This window comes from Schistosoma mansoni, chromosome 4 (assembly GCF_000237925.1).
Source record: "Schistosoma mansoni strain Puerto Rico chromosome 4, complete genome".
NCBI lineage: Eukaryota > Metazoa > Platyhelminthes > Trematoda > Strigeidida > Schistosomatidae > Schistosoma > Schistosoma mansoni.
The window spans coordinates 3826991-3852320 of NC_031498.1; the positions used below are offsets into that span (position 1 = coordinate 3826991).

At 32.3% G+C, this 25330-nt stretch overlaps 1 protein-coding gene and 1 non-coding gene across 2 annotated transcripts; one reads left to right on the forward strand and one right to left on the reverse strand.

Annotated features, from left to right (window-relative positions):
- Positions 1-4178: 4178 nt before the first annotated feature.
- On the forward strand, positions 4179-12562 carry Smp_149870 (hypothetical protein; the record flags this gene model as incomplete). Its single annotated transcript, XM_018796573.1, has 4 exons — positions 4179-4277; positions 5155-5352; positions 11425-11537; positions 12532-12562. 4 exons carry the CDS (start codon positions 4179-4181, stop codon positions 12560-12562), a joined length of 441 nt encoding a protein of 146 aa, XP_018651702.1.
- Positions 12162-12232, reverse strand: Smp_tRNA_01361_Pseudo_ACG.1.1. The gene has a single exon. It is a non-coding gene (tRNA).
- Positions 12563-25330: the final 12768 nt, after the last annotated feature.

A 25330-nucleotide genomic window follows, 5' to 3' on the forward strand; every position in this document is an offset into this window, starting at 1 on the left:
TCATTATGATATCGTTCTGTACCCCATTGAGTTTATCTAATAACTGGGAAACCTCAAAATCTTTATCACATATAACTAATATATTATCCATGTTACCTCGATGATGAGCTCTCTCGTTTTATTTTCAACATACGACAAAAACATTAACCAAGAGTGGCCCCAAGGGGCTACCCATAACAATATCATCAACTTGTCGAAAATATTCATCTTCAAACATGGACTGAACATTTGTAGTACATAACAAATTATTTGTAGATAACTTTTCACTTTCGACCTTAATCTTCCTCTTAAAGTTAAATTGTAAACAATGAAGTTGCATAATGATCATATCATTTTTACTTTTACGAAAATTTAGTGAAATTATTCATTCGATTCATTTGTAGTTAGAATACTTTGTTGTTTGAAAGTATTTGGCTTTGTTTATCACGGTTTTTCGATGTATCATTAATCATTACTCTGAAGGTAATTATCAGTTATGGGAAATAAGTTTAACAAATCAAGCTGTTATAAAGTACTAGTGTGGTGTGGGTTACTGATATCCACATAAGTAGTATATGGTGATGGTCGGGCATTGAATGTATAAGATCAATAAGGAGAGAACGGGAATGGCACGCAATTGGTACGAAAATGCATGAACAATTATAATCGGAGACTATGGACGGATAGTTGCAGAAGAAACAGTCAAACTGAAACAATTGATTGTTATTTTGCAAATTAATTGTTCACTATATGGTTCTCATATTTTATGAGATATTCTGTAATGTTGTGCTGAAATACATTCGATTGTCCCTATCCGTGTTTTGTTCACTACACTAGTAATTTACTGTTTCTGGATAACTGTAAATACATTTGGGTCTTATTTTCGTAAGATAAACAAATAAACTATTTTAATATCTTTATAAGCAAAGATGGATAGTGGCTAGCAGTGGAATTCAGTACTCACGTTTCGTTCTACTTGGGACTCGTCAGCTGTATGTACCTGGATCTCAGAGTTGGTGTTTACTCAAGACTCAGTAGCTAAGTGGATAACGTGATGGAGTTTGAAGCGAACAGTACCCGGTTCGAGTCTTGGAGTGAACATAAACTCTGAGATGCAAATACATCCAGCTGACGAGTCCCAAATAGGACGAAACGTGCGTACTGGATTCCACTGCTAGACACTATCCATCTTTGCTTATAAAGCTTGCGACTTTGGGCAATATAGAGGCAGTCCTCACAGGATGCACATATGCCAACAAGAGGCTGATCGATTGCAGTCCTAAATAACAATGGGAAGATACAAGTATACAACACTAAGTGAATATTTTGCTATCTTTGTTTGAGTATTAAAATATATGAGTTAACTATAAACTTTCAACTATTAAACAGTAACACTAGATCAACCTCAAAGAAAATGACTTAAATATGAATATTTGAACTTGAACTTGGCAACTAAGTCAAATTCTGATCACTTATACGGCAGCATTTAATCAAACAATGAAGTTAGGAGACATTAATATAAATGAAAATAAGATAACCCAGGGATTTAGAGAAGTTGATGGATATTAAATTATCTGCTTACAATACATAGTTTGTCAATGAAGATATATTTAGAATTAAGAATATATATATATATTACAGTATTTGTATTTGTACAGATGAAGTGAAGTGATTCAGGTGTTTAAGTAGTCTGGTAATTGTGATAATAAAACAAAAAACGAAATTAAGAAAAAGTCATGTATAGAGGGTATTAAAAAAAGAATAATCGAAAGATCAAATTTGTTTGCTTTTTGTTGAAGCTGTCTTGATAAAGAATACACATTCATTCTCCTATTTAACTTACTTTCATTGGAACTATAGGACTTTTTTTTCTTGTAAACAATGAAAATGACATTCACTTGGTATTGTTTGTTTGAATCTTCCTATTGATGTTTAGGACTGCAACTGATCAGTCTCTTATTGGCATATGTGCATACTGTTCGTATTGCCTCGATATAGCCTTAATTCACAAGCATTATGATGAAAATGACAATTAAATAAAAAAGTTTGGTTCAGCGAAGAGTTCTCTTTTCGAATTTTGGATATTTGTGCATGTCAACATAATCTTTAAAAAAAGATAATATTAGCATTTACTTCAGCAAGTTTGACAGAATAATCAATCTTTCTTATTTAATATCTTGATGGATGTATTCCGCTTACCAAAAACAAAATTCCAAGGAACCTTCAACAGTGAAAGAACTTAATGGGTTTCTATGTTATTCTATCAAACTTGCTAAAGTGAATGCGAATGTTATCTTTCTTAATGATTGTGTTAACATGAACACATATCCAAAATCCGAAAAGATAACTCTTTACTGAACCAGTCATTCTTATGTAATATCTTAATTCGGTATATTCCGTTTACCATAAAGAAAAAATAGTTATTGTTCTTATATAATTTTCAATGAAGTACATGTAAAAAATTTGTCAAAAGGGGGTATCGTGGAGATTTTAGTAATTTTATAAAGTTGAGATCATGAGTCATTGAAGCTAGACTACCATGAAGACCCTAGAAGCATTGGAAGGCCGTTTCGTCCTATTATGGGACTCCTCAGCAGTTTGCATCCACGATCCCGCCTCGCGAGCGAGATTAGAACCCAGGACCTACTAGTCTCGCGTCATAGAACTCAACCGATAGACCGCTAAACCGGCATCCAACGGTGTTAGTGTCTAACCTCAACCAATCCACGAAATTGCGCGACCAACTTCCATTGTACTGAGGTAGATACCTGTCTCTACCTGATATGGATTAGCTCCACTGGTCACGACTTCTCACTAGAACTCCAGGAATTACCTCATGGAGACAGTTACTAGTGAGCATATGATCATTATCAGAAGGGGGTTTCGTGGAGATGCCGATTCAGTGGTCTATCGATTAAGTGCTCTGGCGCGAGACTGTTAGGTCCGGAGTTCGAATCTCGCGAGGCGGGGTCGCTGATGCACACTGCTGAGGAGTCCCACAATAGGACGAAACAGTCGTCCAGTGCTTCCAGGTTTTTCACGGTGGTCTAGCTTCAATTGACTCATGATCTCAACTATATAAAAAAATTGTATTTCTTTACACTAATTAATCGGTCATAATTATTTGTCAACAATATTGTTTAAAAGAAATAAACAAACACATATCCATACATGTTTTAATTTAACCATACAGTTTTAATTTGATTAACACATGATCATTAGCATATAAAGGGAGATAGATAGATAGAAAGATAGAGAGAATTCACTACATTATAAACAGTTTGAACATTAACAAGTGAATAGTTGAAGTGAACAGTTGAATCCTTAAAGTCATCTACATATATATGTATGTGTCCACATTGTGTTAAGTGACCTATGCTTAAAAATAATGACCAATAGTAATATCATATATGATGTATTAAAAATAGATTATTAATAATAAGGGATTATATTTATATGAATTAATAATTTTCTAAGAAGTTACTTTCTGTGACGTAATTAACATTAGTGATTGTACGTTTTATAATAATTTATAGATATTTTTTTGTTTTTAATGATGGTAATAAGTGTTAGATGTTGCTAGAGTTTTGTTCTATGAGCTGGGTGGTTCGGTCATGGAGCTTCCAGGTAGAAGTCCTGAAATTTGTGCTGATGATATCGTTCAGAAGAACGATGAAAGCTCCACGACCAAACTATCCAGCTTAGAGAACAAAACTCCAGCAAAATCATTCATCTAAGCTATAAATTTTGTCCACCATCTCAAAATCATGTAAGTGTTATATTTAAAGTTTACTCATGGTTTATTTTACATACTGACTGTTAATATCAAAGTATTACAAAGTAAATTCTGGGACAGTTGACCGACTCTAGTAATAGTAACTCTTCTTGATGGAAATTATCTTCAAAAACCTTCTATTGTTATTTCAATATAAACTTTTCGTTAGTAAATAAATATCTATATAGTTAACATCATGAATTGATTTTAGTGAAACAGGGATTATTCAAATAAGATTAGTTATTGATGTCAACTATACGAATTCGACAGTTTCCACAAACCTTTTGTATAGTAGTACATACTTTTGTTGACTTATTCGAAATTAAATAAGAAAGTGTTTTTTATTCTTTCTTTAGAATATTGAAGGTTAATCAGAAATTGTCAAAAAACAAAGAACACAAGTGAATCTTCAAGAAAACTTATGATGACAGAAATAGAGAATAAAGGAAAAGCGGAGATATTTACATATGAGAATCATAATGATTCAACAGATTGTTCTGAAGACTCGGATAGCCATCAAGAGGTGAGTTTATGGATTGTAGTTTTATCAATTTCTTTAAAAATAGAGTACTTTTAAGTAGTTCTTTGTCATTCTATAAAAAGACGAATAGAAGGACTCATTTCAAAATGTTGAATTTCTAGCTTAATTGGACGCCATTTTTCTTACACTATCTTCCAATCATAGCGAATTGTTGTAATTTCAAATGAAATAATAGTTCCTAAATATTTTTCTCATAAGTGTATTGACATTACTGTCTGACGTAATCATACAAATGTTGTTGAACGATTTCATATTACCACAAATATCAAATAAGGTAAGTACCGTACTAAAATTACTGTGGATCTGTCAAGTTCTACTCAAAAAGTACAATGAATAATCAGGTTACATTAGCAGGAACCCAGTCTTTCTACCCACAGTTTTTCTAAAAACACATTTGCTTATTATACATCATGTATAGCTAAGTACTATAACTAGGTTTTTGGTATACCTACCTTACAGACCGAAAATCATTTAGACTAATAAGTCACTAACCATAAATATGGTATTATTATTGCTGTTTTTAATATAGAAATAGTTATTGTCAGAATGCGAGATCGTGGATCTGTACTACTGAGGAGTCCCTTACGGGGACGAAATGGCCATCCAGTGCTTTCAGGTTTTCAGTAGTGGTCTAGCTTAAATTGACTCATGAATTCAGCTATAGAAATAATTGTCAAGAGATCTATTTCTGTCAATATCATGGAACATATCTTACCTTTCTGATAGATGTATTACAAAATTGTACATGGATATTTTGATGATTCTAATGTAATGGCTTAAATACTATATTGCTAGAATATTATTTATTGATTTATCAACTTTTATGGTAAATTTAAAATTGACTTTTATAATTTAATAGCCAAATTTCGGTTTATTATTCGATATTGACGGAGTACTTGGTCGTGGATTAGAAGTTTTGCCTCAAGCAGCTGAAGCATTTAAATTATTATGTGATCCTGATAAAAAAGAATTACGTGTTCCAGTTGCTTTAGTAACTAATGGGTCTGGAGATGCTACAACAAAAGTACAAATGGTTTCTAAATGGTTCGGTATAAATGTAAGTCATGATGTTAGTTTTTTTCAAAAAAGAAATACATGAACAGTGCTTCATAAAGTATGATTATTGTAAAGAACCATTTATAGCTTTATTAGGGGTTTAGAGATTAAGTGTTCACAAGGGGGACCAAAGGTACTTGGTCCAATTCCCGGATGCGGAGTCGTGGACGAGCAATATTGGGGAGTTTAATACTGAGATGGAACGCCGCCCAGTGCTCTCAGGTTTTTAAGGGTGGTCTAGATGAGATCAGTCAGTGATGTAAACTTTGTAAATTCTGCAATTTCCACGAATCTCCTCAGGCTGTGTTGTTTTTAGTTAGAGATGGAGTTAATACCATGGTAATTGGTTGCAGTTTTTTTTCAATATTTGTATTTAATTGGTTTAAATAAAGAATCTTGATAAATTTTATTTAGCTAGATTTCTCCAACCAAAGAATATAGCAAGCATTCGTTTGACTTCATACAGTAAATATGTGATCTTGAAAATACTTTATACAAACGTCTTTTATCTTGGTTAGACCAGATGAATTAAGATCAGTTAAGTTCATGTTTATACTTAATTTATGCGCAATTGGCTTTGAATGGTAAAGCTAAGGGTGGACAAATCGATACCTAGCACTGGTTGATCAAATCACTGAAAGGTGGGTTGAGCTGTGTTGCTAGGTCCAGTCTACCTGATTGAGTTTCATATGATTATCTTAACCAATTGTTCAAAATGTTTATTGATAAGTCTGAGAACCAGTCACATTAGAACAGAGGCAACCACATTTTGTTTTCCCTTAGGTCTTTCTTTTTTTAAAATTATCTTATGTTTTCTTATTGCATAAATTACCTCTTCGTGAGTTACATCGCCATACTTAGACTTTAATATTTTTACTGATACCGTTACCAGTAATATTACTCTAGTATTAGTCTGGATAAGTGCTCTGGTAAAATTTTAAAATTATAGTCCAATAATTGTTGAGAAAAACAAATCATTCTATATTTTTATGAACTAATCTATAAAAATGAGCGGAGTTTAACGGTAATAAGAATGGAAATACACTGATAATGTACGAGTCGACTCAATCCCCCCAAGTCATTACCTTGTTTCTCAATGAGCCGTTGAAACTTCAAAAGACATTTGGGCTGCAATTACTACCAAATATTATTTAACAAAGTCACGGTTTGACTATATTATCAACTTGTTTGTCATATTGTCTTAGTAACTTATTACAAACCTAGAAATCTCTCACTCCATCGTTCCACGACATGTACGCAATGTTTCAAAGGTACCAAGAATAAAATATCTGAAGCTTATACATGTCTTCTACTTTCACAGATTATGCTTCACAGCTATAGAGTAGTATATATATAGTTTTGTAATAGTAATGATAGACATTTATTTACACGAAGCTTTTGAATAATGATCTATTTAAGAATGAAGACAAATATATAACTATATCACTTAAATAACACCGATTGATATCAAGAACTGAGTGAGCCTATAAAAGTTATCACATTTTCCATTAAAGTTAGAAGGTCAAATGAGTTCATTTCGTTGTCTAAAAGTTGGGCTTTCAGTCCTAGAACTTAAGGTTGTATATCATTAAGCTATCCTTAAGTAAGGAGAGTTAAGGTTTAACCACTCACTAACTGTCTTTAAATTTTTTTCATTGACATTATTTTAACAAAAGCTTAGCTATCACTCATTAAGAAACATCACACTGAAATGCCCTGAAGTAGTAATTTATCTTTACTTTTGTTGTTCTGGACATAATGTTAGCCAGTAAGTTGTTATAATAGAATGATAATCAGTTTCTTTTAGGTACGATAATCCGTAAAAATTCAAGTGTTTAACATTATTACAATATAACATTTTTTATTTAAGATGAAACAATAGTTGTGTACATCATCAATATTTATGTAAAAGCATTTTATTAGTATCCTTTAATGTGAACACTTTAAGTATGTGAATCATAGACAAAGATTAGAATGTAAAACATATTGTATTGAGAACGTTTGCTTAAAATATATAGTTTTAATAGTTGAGATCATGAGTCAATTAAAGCTAGACCATCATGGAAAACCTGGAAGCACTGGACGGCCGTTTCATTCTATTGTGGGACTCCTCAGCAATGCGCATCCACGATCCTGCCTCTTGAGATTCAAACCCAGGACCCACCAGACAGGACTGTGGATGAGCACTGCTGAGGAGTCCCACAACAAAACGAAACAGTCATTCATTGCATTCATGTTTTCCATGGTGGTATAGCTTCAATTGACTCTTGATTTCAACTATGATTATACTCTTTACTTATTATGTTCATCTATGTAATCCATTCCACTGTCATCACTCTGAATCATTAGACCACCTTGATTAGTTTATTAATTTCATATATGCATATAAATATTATTACATATTACAATAAAGCCTGATGAAGATCTAATCAGTCTAATGTTATTGAGTTAATATTTGTAACTGTTTCTTACTAATCTATTTTAATAAGATAATATAAAACAATTCAATTTATAAACTAATAATTTATATCGTTTAAAGATCCCCCCATAACTTATAATTAATCATTTAATTAAATCTGTGGTCTATCGGTTAAGTGCTTTGGTGCGAGACTGGTAGATCCTGGGTTCGAATCTCGCGAGTGCGGGATCGTGGATGCGCACTGCTGAGGAGTCCCACGATAGAACGAAACGACCGTCCAGTGCTTCCAGGTTTTCCATGGTGGTCTAGCTTCAATTGACTCATGATTTCAACTATGAAAATAAATAATTAATGTCATTTATTATTTATTATAAATTAATTGAAAAATAAATTGAACTTTGATTCTTAGATAATAACTTTGTATGTATATGTAGTTGATAAACATTGAATAGTGTTTTACCTTATTAAATACGCTACATTTAATCAATCAAATAGATGGTTAAGTTTATTAATTGGGTATTAAAGTGAATTATTCAATGACAAGTTTATATTAAGTTTGACTAATTAATAAAGGTCAACTTAGTTTAGTCTAATAATAAGAAAATACAAATGTAATAATAATAATAGTAATAGTAATACTAAGAAGTCAATTCATGTTACAGGTTGATTTTAGTAATGAAATTGTTATGTCCCGATAACAATAGTCAATGGTAACTTTGGGATCCATTTGTGGACCAGTATTATGCATATATTTTTATCGTATAATCGCTATATCACTAAAGTATTCCTGAGTTATGCCGTGTCTATAATTTAGTATCTCCTCTATTCACAGCAACATTTGGATAAATTTTGTTCACATGTTATTTTCTATTTTATGGTACAATGTGGTCAGTTTGATTGGTATACAAACTCGGTATGTTTGAAATACAATGGTTCATGCCCCAGAGGCTGTTCTGGACTTAACTGGCTAGGCTAGGCAGAAGCAGGACCGATAAGTACTCTACACTGCTCGTACGGTTTTCGTGTATCACTGTTCCAATTCGCTGCTCTCTGATTGGCGGTCTTATCATGTCATACGTTAACAGGGCATCCACTCGGCCACAAGATATAACAGAAGTTATTGAAAATCAAGATGAACTGAACATTTTTTACATTTCAACAATAGATCTGTCAGAAGTGTAAACTTATGTTATTACTTAGAGCCTAAACCTATTACGAAATGATATTTATACTATATTGTGAATTTATTTGATCAACAAATGTGAACTATTCGATCTTAGGTCAGTGGTCAAATGATAATAAAAACTTGATCTGACGGTCCTCGTTTCGATCCTTGTAAGGGATCAAGTATTTTTATCTAGTCATATTGTTATTATGACATAATTACACTGGAGGATCAAGCCAGTGGAGAAAAAGACAATTAGGTTTATTGATGGGAATACAGAAGTAGAGGAGATTCATATAACAGTACCCAAACAAGCCTACAAAAATTTTATATAATACTTGAAGTGTTTAAAATCGTTAGAAAGAATCGTTTTTTTTTCTGTCCTCAAAGTGAAACATATCCAGAGCTAATTTATTATTATGAAAATTATGAATAGTACAAAAATCAGTGAGTCTTTGTTCCAGTATTGTTAGTTCATTGTGAAACCCCAAATTAATTCTTTTACTAGTGATAGACTAAATAACAGGGGAGCTAGTGATGTAGAACATCTAAACTTCATCGAACATTTATTCACATCTTTAGTATATTATTGTTTAAAAACGCCGTTTCACTAACTTTTCAACAAATTATTGGAGAGAAATCTGACTACAATTGATCAGTCTCTTGTTGGTATATGTACATCCTGTACAGACTGCCTCGATATTGCCTTAAGTCACAAGTATTATAAGCAAAGATAGATAGTAGCTAGTAGTGGAATTCAGGACGCGCGTTTCGTCAGCTGTATGTGCCTGCATCCCAGAATAGATGTTCACTCCGGGACTCGAACCCATCTTTACTTATGGATTCAAGTCTTTATTATTCTTATTACAACTAGTACACTTATCATAACTAACTTTTCAACAAATTATTGGATAGAAATCTGAGAAGCTAATAGAACTTTTCTATAAAAACATTTATAGTGATGAAAAAAACATTCAGAAAGAAACCTATTCAAACGCAGATACGTGAAACTTCAGCCAGAGTTTTACAGTATATGGAAAGTTGAACAGTTAGTAACGTTAATAAGATAACTATAATTATATAGGTTTCATTACTTTAAATGAAGTACACTTAATTTGCATAGATCACCTTCTAAGTGACTCAGGAAAAGATTTTTAAAATGGCTATGTCATCGGCATCACCGTCAAATGTTTTCCGTATAGCATAACTAGAGGATTAATATGTGTCAAATATCTAGTTTTGCTAATTTATTATCTCTTTTTCTGCTTCATATTGTGGTTAATGTTAATACGTTTTTTAAATTTAATGGTCGAATTTACGAGTCAATCTAAGCTAGAACATCAGTGATAATCATATGCTCACTAGTGACTAGCTTCAAGATAGATTTCCTGAAGTTATAGTGAGAAGGTATAATCAGTGGAGTTCAATCCGTATCGAGTGAAAACAGTTATCCACCTCAGATAATGGACGAAGGGTTTTACAAGATTATGGGTCGATTAAAATTAGATATTAACGCCGTTGGATTCCGGTTCAGTGGTCTAGGGGTTAAGCGTTTATGCGCAAGACAAGTAGTTCTAGGTTTGAGTCCTACGTGCGAGATCGTGGATGCGCACGTCTGAGAAGTCTCATGGTAGGACGAAACGACCTTCGAGCTCATCCAAGCTTCCAGTGGTTCTCTAGCTTATATCGACTCATAGATTCAACTATTAAGATATGTATACTTGTATACTGATAGAGTTCCAAAGATAAAATGATTCGAAACAAAAAATAATTGATTAAGAATGAGTATAAAACATATCAGAACTTCTTATCAGTATACATCAACAATTCAATACTTCATATATTATTTATATCCTAAATACTAATATGTTAGTTAACAATTACATTGAATAAGAATGAAATATAATCAATTTGCTCAATTTAATATATAATGCAATATGATCTTCATTCACTGACCGGATACTATTAGCAACAGCGTTTTATGGGAGAGGACAAACCAGCTTCCAGTTGAAGAGGAAATTAGGAAAAGACGTTGGAAGTGGATAGGACATACATTAAGAAAATCACCAATGTGCGTTACAAGGCAAGCTCTAACTTGGAATGGTGAAGGGAAGCAGAAAAGAGGAAGGCCAAAGAACACATTACGCCGTGAAATAGAAGAAGATATGAAAAGAATGAATAACGACTGGAAGGAACTGGAAAGGATTGCCCAGGACAGAGTTGGATGGAGAATACTGGTGAGCGGCCTATGCTCCTCGACGAGGGGTAACAGGCGTAAGTAAGTAAGTAAATAAGTAAGCAATATGATCTCCTAGAATATCCATTTACAGATTGGCTAGTAGATTCCAAAAAATGATCAACAACATGGTGAAATATGTGTATATTAACATTTTTTGCTATACAGATTAATTATATATGAATGAATTCTAATAGCAATTCATTAAGTAATCGTTTGCATTAACTTTATTAATTCATTTTTTTTTACTTAGATACATCCAGATCAAGTTATTCTAGCGCCTAGTCCATTGTCAGTTTACAAAGAATATCATGATAAATGTGTATTGTTCATTGGACAAGGGAATATTATTAAATTGGCCAATGAGTAAGAATTATCTGTTTGTTATGTTAATTATTTTATTTGCATATATATATACTACTTATGAGTGTATTAAGATTAAAAGCAAAATATAAGTTATTAGAAATAACTTCTTGAGAACAGTACGCAGTAGTTTATTTTTTTGAGTAACTTTTTAGGGAGTATGAATCACAGCCTCATTCCACTGTTTGTTTTATCGAAGATAACATTACTGTGTCTTTATAATGGTTTCACAGCAAGCTGAACATATATTTAGACGTGGTCCAGTGTTTAAAATGTTCCATTGAGAATATACTATCGATAAATTCCTTAAATTCACTGTACTTAAATAATAATTAAAACTTTCTTCGAGTGATTTTAGGAAATTTCACAATGGTAATTGTCCTAATAATGTCTGAATTTCTTGTCAAAACTGGACATTGAAATTATTATTGCTTATGTGGCTCTTACTCAGATAACACGACAATTTAACTAAAATGTTCGATGCTTGTCTTAGTTGACAGGAAAACAATATCCTAATTTATTGATTGAGATCACGAATCGATCAATTTTAGGCTACCATTGAAAACCTGGGAGAAACGGACGGTCGTTTCGTCCTAGTATGGGACTCCCCAACAGTGCGCACCCGAGATCCCACACACGGGATTCGAACCCGAAACCTTCGGCTTCGTGTGCGAACACTCAACCCCTAGACCAGTGAGCCAGCACCCTAGTTTTCAATTATTAACTGTCAAACAATTAGTTTAAAGGCGATGCGCTTGTCATAACATCTTGAATAGCCATGTTGTCAAGATGTATTCTGTTTGAATGAAACAGCTAGACATTTATTTCTAACTTCCAATAAGCAATTGACTATAATCAGTTTGTAATGTCGACTATTTTCATTCTGAGGAATCCTTGTAAGCTTTCTGTTCTGATAATAGTAATGATAATTTACCTAAATTTTTTAAATGTTTAGTTTGAGACCAATGGTCTGTAACTGGTTCATTTGTACATTCAGTTATGAACTGTACACAACTAAACTTGATTAAATTATTTGAATAGAGCTTTATTTGTTCGTTTTCATACAAGTGAATAATATATATATATATATGTCCGAGTCCACAAAACAAGTGAACAGTTGTGAGTAGCTAATTACAGGCATAATTTATTATTTATTTGTAAGTGTTAGGATTTTCTCTTTGTTGGTGTTAAAAATGAATATTGATTAGTCTCTTCTGGCATAAGTAAGTCCAAAGTGAATTACTTCAGTATTATGGCAAGTCACAAGTAATTGAGTAGAGATGGTTAGTGACTAGCAGCAGAATTCAAGACACACATTTAGTTTTAGTTGAGACTCATCTGAATGTGCTAATAAGGTTCATCACCGTTGTACAAGCTAATGGCTGTCTGGACTCCGTAGCTCAACTGATAATACTTTAGACGTTTAAAATGAAAGATATCTGGTTCGAATCCTAAAAGGTTACAAGTATGTCTTTCTGGAGTCCTAAACAGGATAAAATGCTAGTTCTGGTTTCATCTGTTAGCCACTAACTATCTTTACTTAAAAAAAGTGCATAACTATCCATTGAGGATATTCCTATCGTAAAATATTTATTGTATATTAAGTTCACACGGTAAAAATATTAGATTTTTATTCGTATACAATGAAAAATAAATGTAAGTTACCGGAAATTTCCACAATTTTTTATGGTTACGAATAAAAGTTGACCACCTCCAACCACTATCTTATTCCAATATATATAGTGAACTCAGTGTCGAGCCACCTAGACTGGTGGCCACATTGCAACTTGGTCGATAGCATTCGATCAGCACTAAGAAGGACTTGACATACATGACATTGATCACCACCCAGTGATCAATCAATTCTAATTCATATCTAATTAATATAAAAAAACAGTAAACATATGACCTAGAATTGGTAGAACTTCATCTTATTAGTGAAACTATTTTTTCTGGTTAGCGTTTTTTTAGCGAGTCGATTTTCTACGGGATGTAGTCGCTAACCCCATGCCCAACACTCCTCCGATATCCTGGCTTGGGACTGGCGGTAGCTCCAGAAGTGCTCAAGGCGGAGTTGAAACTATTTTTAGTAAATAATTTGTGATCAAGAATAAAAAATAATTGGCCATTCTAGTCGGAATTAATGAATTGTAAATAACTATTAAATTTATCCAAGTTATATATTACAAAGCAAATCGAAGTTTGTATCTATATACATTTATTCGAAGAAACAATATAGTCAATTGTCATTTAAATAATTATGGTTAACCTATCAAGATTGACTGTAGATTAGAATAATTGGTATTGAATATCATCTACCTTTCAGTATGTATTTAAGGGAAAAATTCGATTGTTCAACGATAAAATTATGTCATTTATACTGAGGTAAAACAATAGTTTAATGATTTAAGCATTCAATACTTGATGAACCGGTCTTTATTTCAATATTCTATTAACGTACTTTGTTTTACTTGAGTTTTATATTTCTATCCTTCATACACAATAAACATGACTAGGATCTGAGTAACTAACTGAGAAATCGGACTAACTTATATTCAAATGTAATAGTTTGTAAACAAAGAGTTTGTTGAGTTTTTAAGTACATCTAATATGTGGGTTGCAGTAGAATCTAAGACGGACTTTTCACCTAGATATACATGGATTTTAGTGTTTGTGTTAACATTGGAACTTGAACTGAGTAGCTTTCAAATACCACGTTATCCATTGGATCATTAGGTCCACCAGATAGCCCCTTGCTTAATCAATGGGTATAAAGGTTTCAGTAAGGACTTATACTTTTTTGTTAATATTAAGGAATTCAACTAATCAGTCTTTTCTGTCACACGTGAATCCCGGGTAGACAGCCTTCATATAGCTTATTATCACAAGTTTTTAATATATTTGATAGATTTTTAACAAATTATTTGTATACGGTTTGTTTACCAATGTACCATGTGTTAGAAAATATTTTTTTGTCATCATGAACTAGTATCCAGGTAAACATAATAAAGAACTAGCACATTCTTGTGCACATATGTCTTCATTAATGTAAATACATAGTATTAATGATTAAAAAAGTCATAATTTGAACAGTTGGTTAGTTAAAACTAGTTGATCATGTGAATAATAGTACATTAATGATTAATTCGGTAACTCAAAACAATGGGTTGATTATAAAACTCCGTAGTTTGCATGTTAATTGAGATAGATGACCATGATAATGAAAAAACACTCTACAAAGGTCATTTGGTTAGATTTTATCTTGTATGTGAAAAGTGAAACATTAAAGTATATAGTAGACTGTATAAGATTCAATAGTTGACACATTTAGATGATAAATAATAATCATGATTAATAATCTCGTAGGGCGGGATCGTGAATATGCATTGCTGAGGGGTCTCGCAATAGGACGAAACGGCCTTCTAGTGCTTCCAGGTTTCCCATAGTGGTCTAGCTTCAATTGATTCATGATTTCGACTATATATAAAAAGAATAATATAAATGTTCCAATCTAATTTGGAACTTCTTAACTAATAACACTTATGAACTCAGTTAAATAATCTAATTCAGAACATTCAATTTTTATTAATACTATAGTACTTTTATTTTTCATCACCAAGTTAAAATCCAATGACTGATCCAATCTAATAATAATAATAATAAATTGTTTTTGAACACATAAAGGGGGTTTCAATTTCCATATAGCCAAGGCTTCAATAAACCTTAGTATACGTCCTTGAAAGCTTTTGTACAACACTACAAATGATGATCTGATGTCGACATTATGACCGGTTTCAACCAAATGTTTCGTAATGAAAGTAGATGTCTGTCTGAGCAGTTCCACAATAGGACGAAACGACCGTCCAATGCTTCCAGGTTTTCTATAGTGGTCTAGCTTCCATAGATTCATGATCTCATCTATATAAAAAAATTACTAAAATCTCCACAAAACCCCTTTTTGACAATTACAATAAATATATATTTTTCCTTATATCCTAATGTATAGAAAAAATTGTATTTCTGATGTTTCTTGGCTTAATGTAAGCCATTACTTTGAAAAAAATGGTTTATATTAAGTTATGTAATATCAGAAATACAATTTTTCAACTTGTTAGGACATAACAAAAATATATTTTTCATTAACTCAGTTTATTTGAAACTATCAATTTGAACTTTGGTATTGATACCTAGTAACTAATTATGTAATTGAAGATGATAAATTATCATATGATATTCAGATGATACGATATATATCTATATATATTGAATAGTCAATTTCAAATTTCACATAGAATCATTTATGAACTTATCACAATATTCATGACATATAAATAACTATGATAAAAGTGATTTGAGCTGTCAATGTAATAGTAGTAGTAGTAGGAGGAGGAGGAGGGGGTGACTGGTGAGGTAAAACTGAATTTTTATAATATAAATATATATATTTTTTTCTCCCCCTCTCCCTCCCTCTCTCTCTCTCTCGAATGGATAATTGTTATGCAATATAATATATTAAAAACAATATTGGATACATGTAACCATGTATAAAAATGTAACTTTAATTTTTCAAATGTAGAGTATAATTTTTTAAAAAAAATTGAATTTAATTAGTTTCAAATAAATGACAAGGAATAAATAATTTATATTATAATATAAGAAATTTATTGGACATTTGAAATTGATTCCAATATTAATTGAATTCAACTGTTATAGATGGGATGATTATATATTTGTTAGTAGTCATTCTATTTACAAACAAAATTTCATTATAACAGAAAGTTTTTCAATAAGTAGTAAAGAGATTGTTAGGTTCTGGGACCGAATGTCACGAGACGGGATCATGAATAAGCACTGCTGAGGAGTCTCATAAAAGGACGAAACGGCCGGCCAGTGCTTTTTGGTTTTCCATAGTGGTCTAGCTTTAATTGATTCATGAATTCAACTATAAAAGTAGTAACAAGTTTAATTAATTATGTAGAATATTGATCATTTAGGTATTTCAATGACCTTTTAAGTAAATATTGATTGTGTTCTCATATATGATGAACGTAGAGATAAGTTTCTTAACTTCTAGTTAATGAAACATCAAATTCAATCATGTTGGAAATTAGATAGATAATCGTCAATGACATTATAAGATTTCTCACTACGATGTAAACTAACTTAGGTTTAGAAATATGAGTTGTATGATTCTGATTTATTGATCTAATGTAATTCATTTACCATGGAATCATGAAGGTACTAAATTGTATTCAATGTAGAATTGTAGGTATGTACTGTTGAGGAATCCAAAATTAAAATTTAACAGCTGTCCAGAATTACTTCATTTCCCAAAATTTTACAGTTTGGGTTAATCTGTTATGAAAAGTAATTTTGAATTAAATTTATTTTTATAAAGTAACTCAATTAAGGACTAGTGTGTATTATTTGATACTATGAAATGATCACCTTTCTAGTATTCTTATTGATGTCACTAGTATGGATTATTAGATTACTGCATTAATGTATTGGAAGCAAAATCAACAGTTCTGTTATGAATGTTTACAGTAAGAAAACTGTATTAAAACGGATGTTTAATGCCTAATGTTTATGTTATAATTGTTTTGATAATAGACAACCCAGCTACTCATATTGCTTAGTATTCTTGTACAATGACATTCGACAAGACCCCAAAATCAGAACACGTTGAACAGGAACGAAATTGTATTCAAAATAACAAGGGTAGGTGAACAGCAATCCATCGTTAGAAAAACGTTCATATATTTATAATATATTCATGAGAAGCTTCTAAATGTTTCTCCAATAATTTGCCAGAGCTGATTTGTTTAGAATTAGCCAATCAGCGTACGCTGTCACGATCATGTACCTAACGTGCCTTAATCCGATTTATTTCCCGCTAATAGTTTATGAAATTTCAAAGTGGATTATTACATTGAAAAATGTTATTGACTTAATACCATTCAATGACTTATTTGTATGGTGTTTACCAAGTGAAGTGTGAAATTCCTTGATTTGATCCACTGTGGGGTTTCGGTTGTAGTCTGTTGGTGAGAATGAAACGAGAATAAAAAAGATGTATGCACATGAATATAGATGTATATACACTTTGTCTATCTACTATAACCTTATATATATTGTACGTGTTTAAATAAGCCTATGAGGAAATAAAATAGGCTGAAAGAATCCTCTAATCACTTTCAGCCAATCAGTATCTTTGATACATTTCGGTAAAATTTAGCCTAAGTCTAGTTTATAATTGTTTTATGGTATTCCCGGAAGTTCATTAACTTTCAAAATCTCTCCTAATCATTATAATACTCTTTGATATTTGTAAATAAATTACCTTTAAAAATATAGCTACAGATTTTCTGTATAATGATTAAAGTTAAGACCCATGAACCTTAGATGTTCCGAAGTCTCTAAACCGTTATTAAAGTCAATGTTTTAAGTATTTAGCCTTTCAAATTTAACAACAAGTAAATATGTGACAAGTAAACAAAGAAACGTTTTTCAAAAAAATCGAATGACTAGAATATTGTTTCTTTAAAAATATATGTATTGCACGAGCTAGTGGTTATTAGGACTCAATAACTGAGTGGATCACACGATGGCGTTCGAAGCGAACAGGTCTGGTTTCGAGTGCAGGTACATGCGACTGACGAGTCTCAAGTAAGACTAAACGCTCATCCTAAATTCCACTGGTAGACATCACCTATCTTTGCTTATTCTAATATCTTTTTTCTTTTTTTTTTCTTACAAATTTACAGTCTTGGATTCACGAATGTTGTAACACTGGAGGATGTACAAGCTGCTTATCCACTGTTAGATATGGTAGATCACGAACATCGAAGATGTATTGTAAGTTTGATTGAAAATATGAACTGGGGTGAATAAGAATAGAAATGAATGTACTTTGATTATGAATTTTCTTGAGTATGTTAGTAAGATGTATGAATTCAAGTCAGAAACTTTATCATTAAGCTATTTAAAATGCATTTAACATTACACGGATATCGAATAACTTGATAGTTGTTTAAAAGTGTATTGTTGGGGGATATCACATCGGTAACCATTCAAAGGCAGATAAATGTCAATTCAGAACACCGAAGTAGTAATGGTAATGGTTATTAAAAAAATACATCAATGATCATCTTTCTATCATATTTTAACCGCCATTTTCTTATGAATCCTGTGTTTATACCGTTTTAGATTAATTCTTAATTTAACCTTTTGAATATTAATGTTTTCCTTTCTATCTCTGGTTAGTTGAAGGCATCCAGAAGTAAAAACTTGCTGTCATATTCTCTTACTTTTGGATTCATAATACGACTATTGGTATTATTTACTTCTTTTGATGATAACAAATGAGTTATCCTGAAGCGAAGTATTGAAATTGTTGTCTTGATTTTGTGGAGAAGTTTAGTCTCAAGTTTGAAACTAGTCGTTATATAGACAACCCTACTAGTGTTCTTTTAGCGTGTTGAGTTCCAGCAAAGTTTAATAATTTCAGGTGGAAACCTTAAATAACTATTTTAATGTAGGCACCATCTTCAAATGACTGAAATGATTATAGATCAAACTACTTATCGTTATAACTCTGAATGAAACTATGACAATGTTACTAGTGAAAATATTTGAAAAATATTGTAAATTCAGTAAAGCTATACTTTAAATTCAAATACAGACGAAGACAACAAATGTAGCAGCATTCTTTGTATTAATAGACCTCAACATACACAAAGGAAAAAGCAAGATTCACAAATACAACACGGAGAACACCAATCCAGCCACACTTGGTGGAGAAACTCTGGAAGATGTAGAAACATTAACGTACATGAAAAGTATCATTGATAAACAAGGAGGATCTGATGCAGATGTAAAGGCGAGGATTGGCAAAGCAAGGACCGCATTTCTACAATTGAAGAACATATGGAACTCCCAACAACTGTCAACTAATTTCAAAATAAGAATCTTCAATACGAACGTCAAGACAGTCCTACTGTATGGAGCTGAAACATGGAGAACTATTAAATCCATCATCAAGAAGGTACAAGTATTTATAAACAGTTGTTTATTCAAAATACTCAACATTCACTGACCGGACACCATCAGCAACAGCGTTTTATGAGAGAGGACAAACCAACTTCCAGCTGAAGAGAAAATTAGGAAAAGATCTTAGAAGTGGATAGGACATACATTAAGAAAATCATCAATGTGCATTACAAGGCAATCCCTAACTTAGAATGGTGAAGGGAAGCGAAAAAGAGGAAGGCCAAAGAACACATTACGCCGTGAAATAAAAGCAGATATGTAAAGGAGGAATGTTAACTAGAAAGAACTGGAAAGGATTGCTCATGACAGGATTTGATAGAGAAAACTGATATACGGCCTATGCTCCTCCACTAGGGGTAACAATTGTTTCCCAGTATTCAATGTTCAATAGATTAAGTGACCTTCTTCTTCTGAAAATGTTATTAAATATTCCATTACATTTCTTGTTTGATTCTTTTGATTTATTAACTTATTCAATAATAATAATTATTTTTTTAGATTAATAATCCACCAACACCAAAACCAATGAAAAGAATTGAAGGTAAATTTATTATTATTATTCTTCATTTAAAATTATTTTATTACATATATATCCTATTCAATGAATGGATCGTTTGCCAATTTGGGAGATTTATGTTTGTATTTGAATAAAACAACCTTAGTTAACCTTAATATCTATATGAATATCTAATTGAACTATGTTTTATAGCTGAACTCATTTGCCTAAGGCATTATAACCTAATTAAAATTATTATTATTATGATTCTTTAATGTATGCATTATTATTAGGAATAATAATAATGATAAAAAGGATTATACAAAGATTATCTCTTGTTAAATAATGACTACTATACTAATGTTATAGATAATCTTAGGTGTATAAATAAAATTTGATGTTAGATACATTCAATCAATTTTCTATTAACTTCTTATACTGGTTGGTGTAGGTAAGAAACAAACGATGACTAAAGTTATGCAATATAGTTTAAAAATAATTATAAAAAAGAATATCTCTTTAAATTCATTTGGTATTGTTTGCTTGTATCTTCCCATTGATATTGAGGACTGGAATTGATCAGTCTTTTATTGGTATATGTGCATCCTGTGAGGACTGCCTGGATATTCTTTTAAACCACAAGCTTTATAAGCAAAGATGGATAGTGGTTAGTAGTGGAATCCAGTACACACACTTCGTCCTATTTGAGAAACGTCAGCTGGATGTACCTACATCTCAGAGTTGATGTTCACTCTGAAACTCAAATCCAGTACTGTTCGCTTCAAACGTCATCACGTTATCCACTTAGCTACTGAGTCCTGATAGCCACTAGGTTGTACGATAGGGTGAATTTTAAATTCATTTGGTACTGTTTGGTTGAATCTTCCTATTTATATTAAGAGCCACAATTGATCAGTTTCTTATTGGTATATGTGATTGCTGTGAGGACTGCCTGGATATTCTTTTAAGTCACAAGCTTTATAAGCAAAGATGTAAAAAACGTGCGTCCTGGATACCACTGCTAGCCACCATCCATCTTTGCTCATAAAGAATATCTCTTTGTTTTCGTAAATGTTCTCAATGAAATTGAAATTCATTTCATTTATAGAGAATTATGAAGTGTTATGAATAACATTCTACAAAAATAAATCACCCAACTTATCCTATTGATAAATATTTAGGTCATGTTTTAAAGTCAAGTTTTTGATGAGATTTCAGGTGGATATTACTAGACTAAAATATCCGTCCAATCTCCTGTTCATTTGAGTAAAGTCAAGTTGTGAAGTATACTAAGTACTTAGTAAAAATATAAGTGCTGACAGATAATTTGATGATAGAGATAGATTGTTACAACTTGTAGCCGAGTGGATGCCCTGTTAAATGTATGACGTGATAAGACCCTCAATCAGAGATCAGCGAATTATCGATTGGAACAGTGATACACGAAAACCGTACGAGCAGTCTAGAGTACGTATCGGTCCTGCTTCTGCCTAGCCTAGCCAGTTAAGTCTAGAACAGCCTCTGTGGTATAAATCATTGTATTTGAAACATACTGAGTTTATATACCAATCAAACTGACCACATCGCACCATAAAATAGTAAATAACATGTCTACAAGATTTAGCCAAATGTGGCTGTGAATAGGGGAGATAGTGAATAATAGACATGGGATAACTCAAGAATAGTAAATCATATAACAATAGTTTATAGTTCAAAATAAAGCTGATAATAAGGGGGACACGAATAGGAATACTTTAGTGATATAGCGATTATACGATAAAAAATATATATGCATAATATTAGTCCATAAATGGTTCTCGAAAGTTACCATCCATAATTCTCTTCGGGATACAACATAGATAATTAATGTTTCAGGTCGTCTGAAATCTATAAATCCTAAATGTATTCAAGAGACAAAGTAGACTGAATTTTTCTGTCCTATTGTAGGGACTCCTCAGCAGTGCACATCCACGATCCCGCCTCGTGAGATTCGAACCCAGAACTTACCAGTCTCGCGCGCGAGCACTTAACCGATAGACCACTGATCTAGGCGGCATCCAACGGTGTTAACGTCTAACCTCAATCAATCCACGAAATTGCGCAATCAACTTCCATTGTACTGAGGTAGACACCTGTCTCTACCTGACATGGATTAGCTCCACTGGTCACGACTTCTCACTAGAACTCCAGGAGGTCTAGCTTCAATTGACTAATGATCTCATCTATAAAATTACAAAATCTCCACAAAAACCCCCTTGTGAATTTTTCAGTGTTATTTATTAAAAAATAATGATCAAAGATAGTTCAAATAATCACAGATTCTCTGTTCATAAATGTGCTTATCATTTAAATGTCAGATATACCATTAAACATAAAGAATTCTTCTAAACTGACGTATAACTTAGTATGTTATATTAAACAAAAATGAAATATACTATTTGAAAAAGTAATTGTTCAAATATAGTTGAATATATATTGGTTATGATAAATGATTGCGATTAACTTTTAAAATTGATTAAATGACAGACTACTATCTTTTAAAGTACATTATTTGTTAAACTAAATAACTTATTGTATAAATTTGATTGAAATCCTTTAGTGCCTAAATGGATGTTGACTACGAGTCTGTTAATACGTATATATTATTTACTTAAACATATAAATATTGGTACAAAGGGGCACCAGATATATATGTGCCGCACAAATCTCATTTGATTTGTATGAGGGCTGTGATACTGCCCAGGTGCCCAAACTGAAGCAGGTGGTTTGCTTAGGGGGCCACACCCGAAACCTTCGACCTAAAGGTCTGATCCACTGGGCAGTGGAGCATCGTAAGGAGATGCAGTCCTATGGTAGCCGGTGACCAATGATTGATTCATACTCTATTTGTTCCCTCAGGATACTGGAGCCCATGTGCACCATTGGTTTGGAATGAGGGTTTTCCAACTACTCTAGGTGGACTTTTCTTGTCCATTAACCCTGTTAAAGCGCCGGACATTTTTCTTTTTGTCCTCTCAATTTCGTAAACAACAGTAATGCCACGAGAAGGCAGTGAGTAGGACTTCCCTGGCAGAGGCTATATATTCGCGTGGCCATATGAGAGCGTTTCGAGAGGGAGAGTGGACTCTCCCCACTCTTGACCGTACTAGCGCATTTGGGGGCATATATATATATATATATATATATCAGAGTCTCCAAAGAACACATTACGCCGAGAAATAGAGACAGACATGAGAAGAATGAACAAGAACTGGAAAGAACTAGAAAAGAAGGCCCAGGACAGAGTGGGTTGGAGAATGCTGGTCGGCGGCCTATGCTCCATTGGGAGTAACAGGCGAAAGTAAGTAAGTAAGTAAATATCAGAGTCTAACTCCCTCTATTATGTAGTTAGTCCCAAACAGACTCTGACCAGAAACGTCAAATCAAAGTTCCAGTAAACACATTTTTTCTCGTTTGTTCGTTTGTCTATCAAAATTAAACTAAATTTAGTTTTTTAAATTTATTTTGACATTAGAGAACATATCTGAACAAGGAACTAAATTAAAATATTATCAGAAGGGATTTTCTAGATATTACAGTAATTTTAATAGTTGAGATCATGAATCAATTGAAGCTAGACCACCATGGAAAACCTGGAAGCACTGGATGGCCATACTAAGAAAAAATAATATTTATTTCTTACAGAAGACAGAATGAGAGTCAAATAGCTTACCATTTTCTTTTTTACAGATAAACAAAATTTCCTAAGATTATATTTCCAACGCACTGCTGAGGAGTTCCACAATAGGACGAAACGACCGTCCAGTGCTTTCAGGTTTTTCATGGTGGTCTAACTTCAATTGACTCATGATTTCAAGTCTATATAAAGATATTATATTAGTTGAAAAGAAATAATCAAACCTGTCATTATTAAGTCTTAGTAATATTGACAGTTAGATAGTGAAATTCAAGGCAGAGAAACGAAAGAAATTAGTTATGGTTATATCGATAGATCTTTAAAATAAGTTATGATATGAAGTTAATTTAGTTGATAGTAATATATATTAAGATCATACATCCATCATTCAATAAGCAACATTGAACTTAGTATATGTATGCAATAGTACCAATTGCCATATCATTGTCATATCATAATAAATCCTAAGGTAACAGTAAATAATGGTAGAAGAAACAATGAAATGTTTGAAATAACTTTAAAGCACTTCAACTTATTAGTTATGATAAATTTAAATCAGTTATTGTGAATGAAACAGGGGGTTTACTTTTGGGATACATCTTATGTTATTCCATTTAGACGTGCTAAGTGAAATCCCAAGAAATCAAAAAATGATACTATTATCTCCTTTAATTCAATTATACTATTAATCAGGGAAATTATACACAAACATGGGAACAAAAATCAAACCAATGAGAGATACAACCAAAACAAAGAAGTAAACAATGACAGGTTTAAGATCAACAAGAATAAATCAACATCGAGGTGTACAGGACAAGCTGTGAACCACATGTAGAGAAATTCGAATACTTCACTTCTACCCGAAGTTTTTGTTGATGATGTCGTTCAGAATAACGATGAAAGCTCCACAACCAAACCATCCAGCTCAGAGAACAAAACCCCATCAAAATAAATTATACTACGACTGTATAGTACACAGCCCTTGATTATTTATTTGTGTGAATACATTAGTGTTATTACAAACTTATAACTAAAGCTGGAGTTATCTAGTAAGGTAATCCTCACATTGAAATACATAAGCTTGCTGGTATGTGTTAAAAATGAATGCAGTCCGTCTAATCGTTTAGTACATAGTTGACCTGTAAAGTTCTTCACCGTTACTAATGATAACAGTAAAGACAAATTCATTCAGCAAATAAGACTATGATCTATTCAAAAAACAAAAAGTTGCCTTGTTTGCTTTAGAAATAAAACCTTTCAAAATGAAGTTACCCCTCTTCTTAAATAAATAAGAGATATGTAAATTTAGACCTAATAATCCTAGTGACATCATTTACACCATAAGATTTGAAAACTTCGAATCTGAATTCATGTGAAATTTCGGAAGACTCAAAGTACGTCTAATATTTTTCAAAGTTGAAATCATCAGTCATTTGAAGCTAGACCATCATGGAAAACCTGGAAACACTGAACGGCCGTTTCGTCCTATTGTGGGACTCCTCAGCAGTGCGCATTCACGATCCCGCACTCGCAAGAATCGAACCCAGGACGTACTGCTGAGGAGTCCCATAA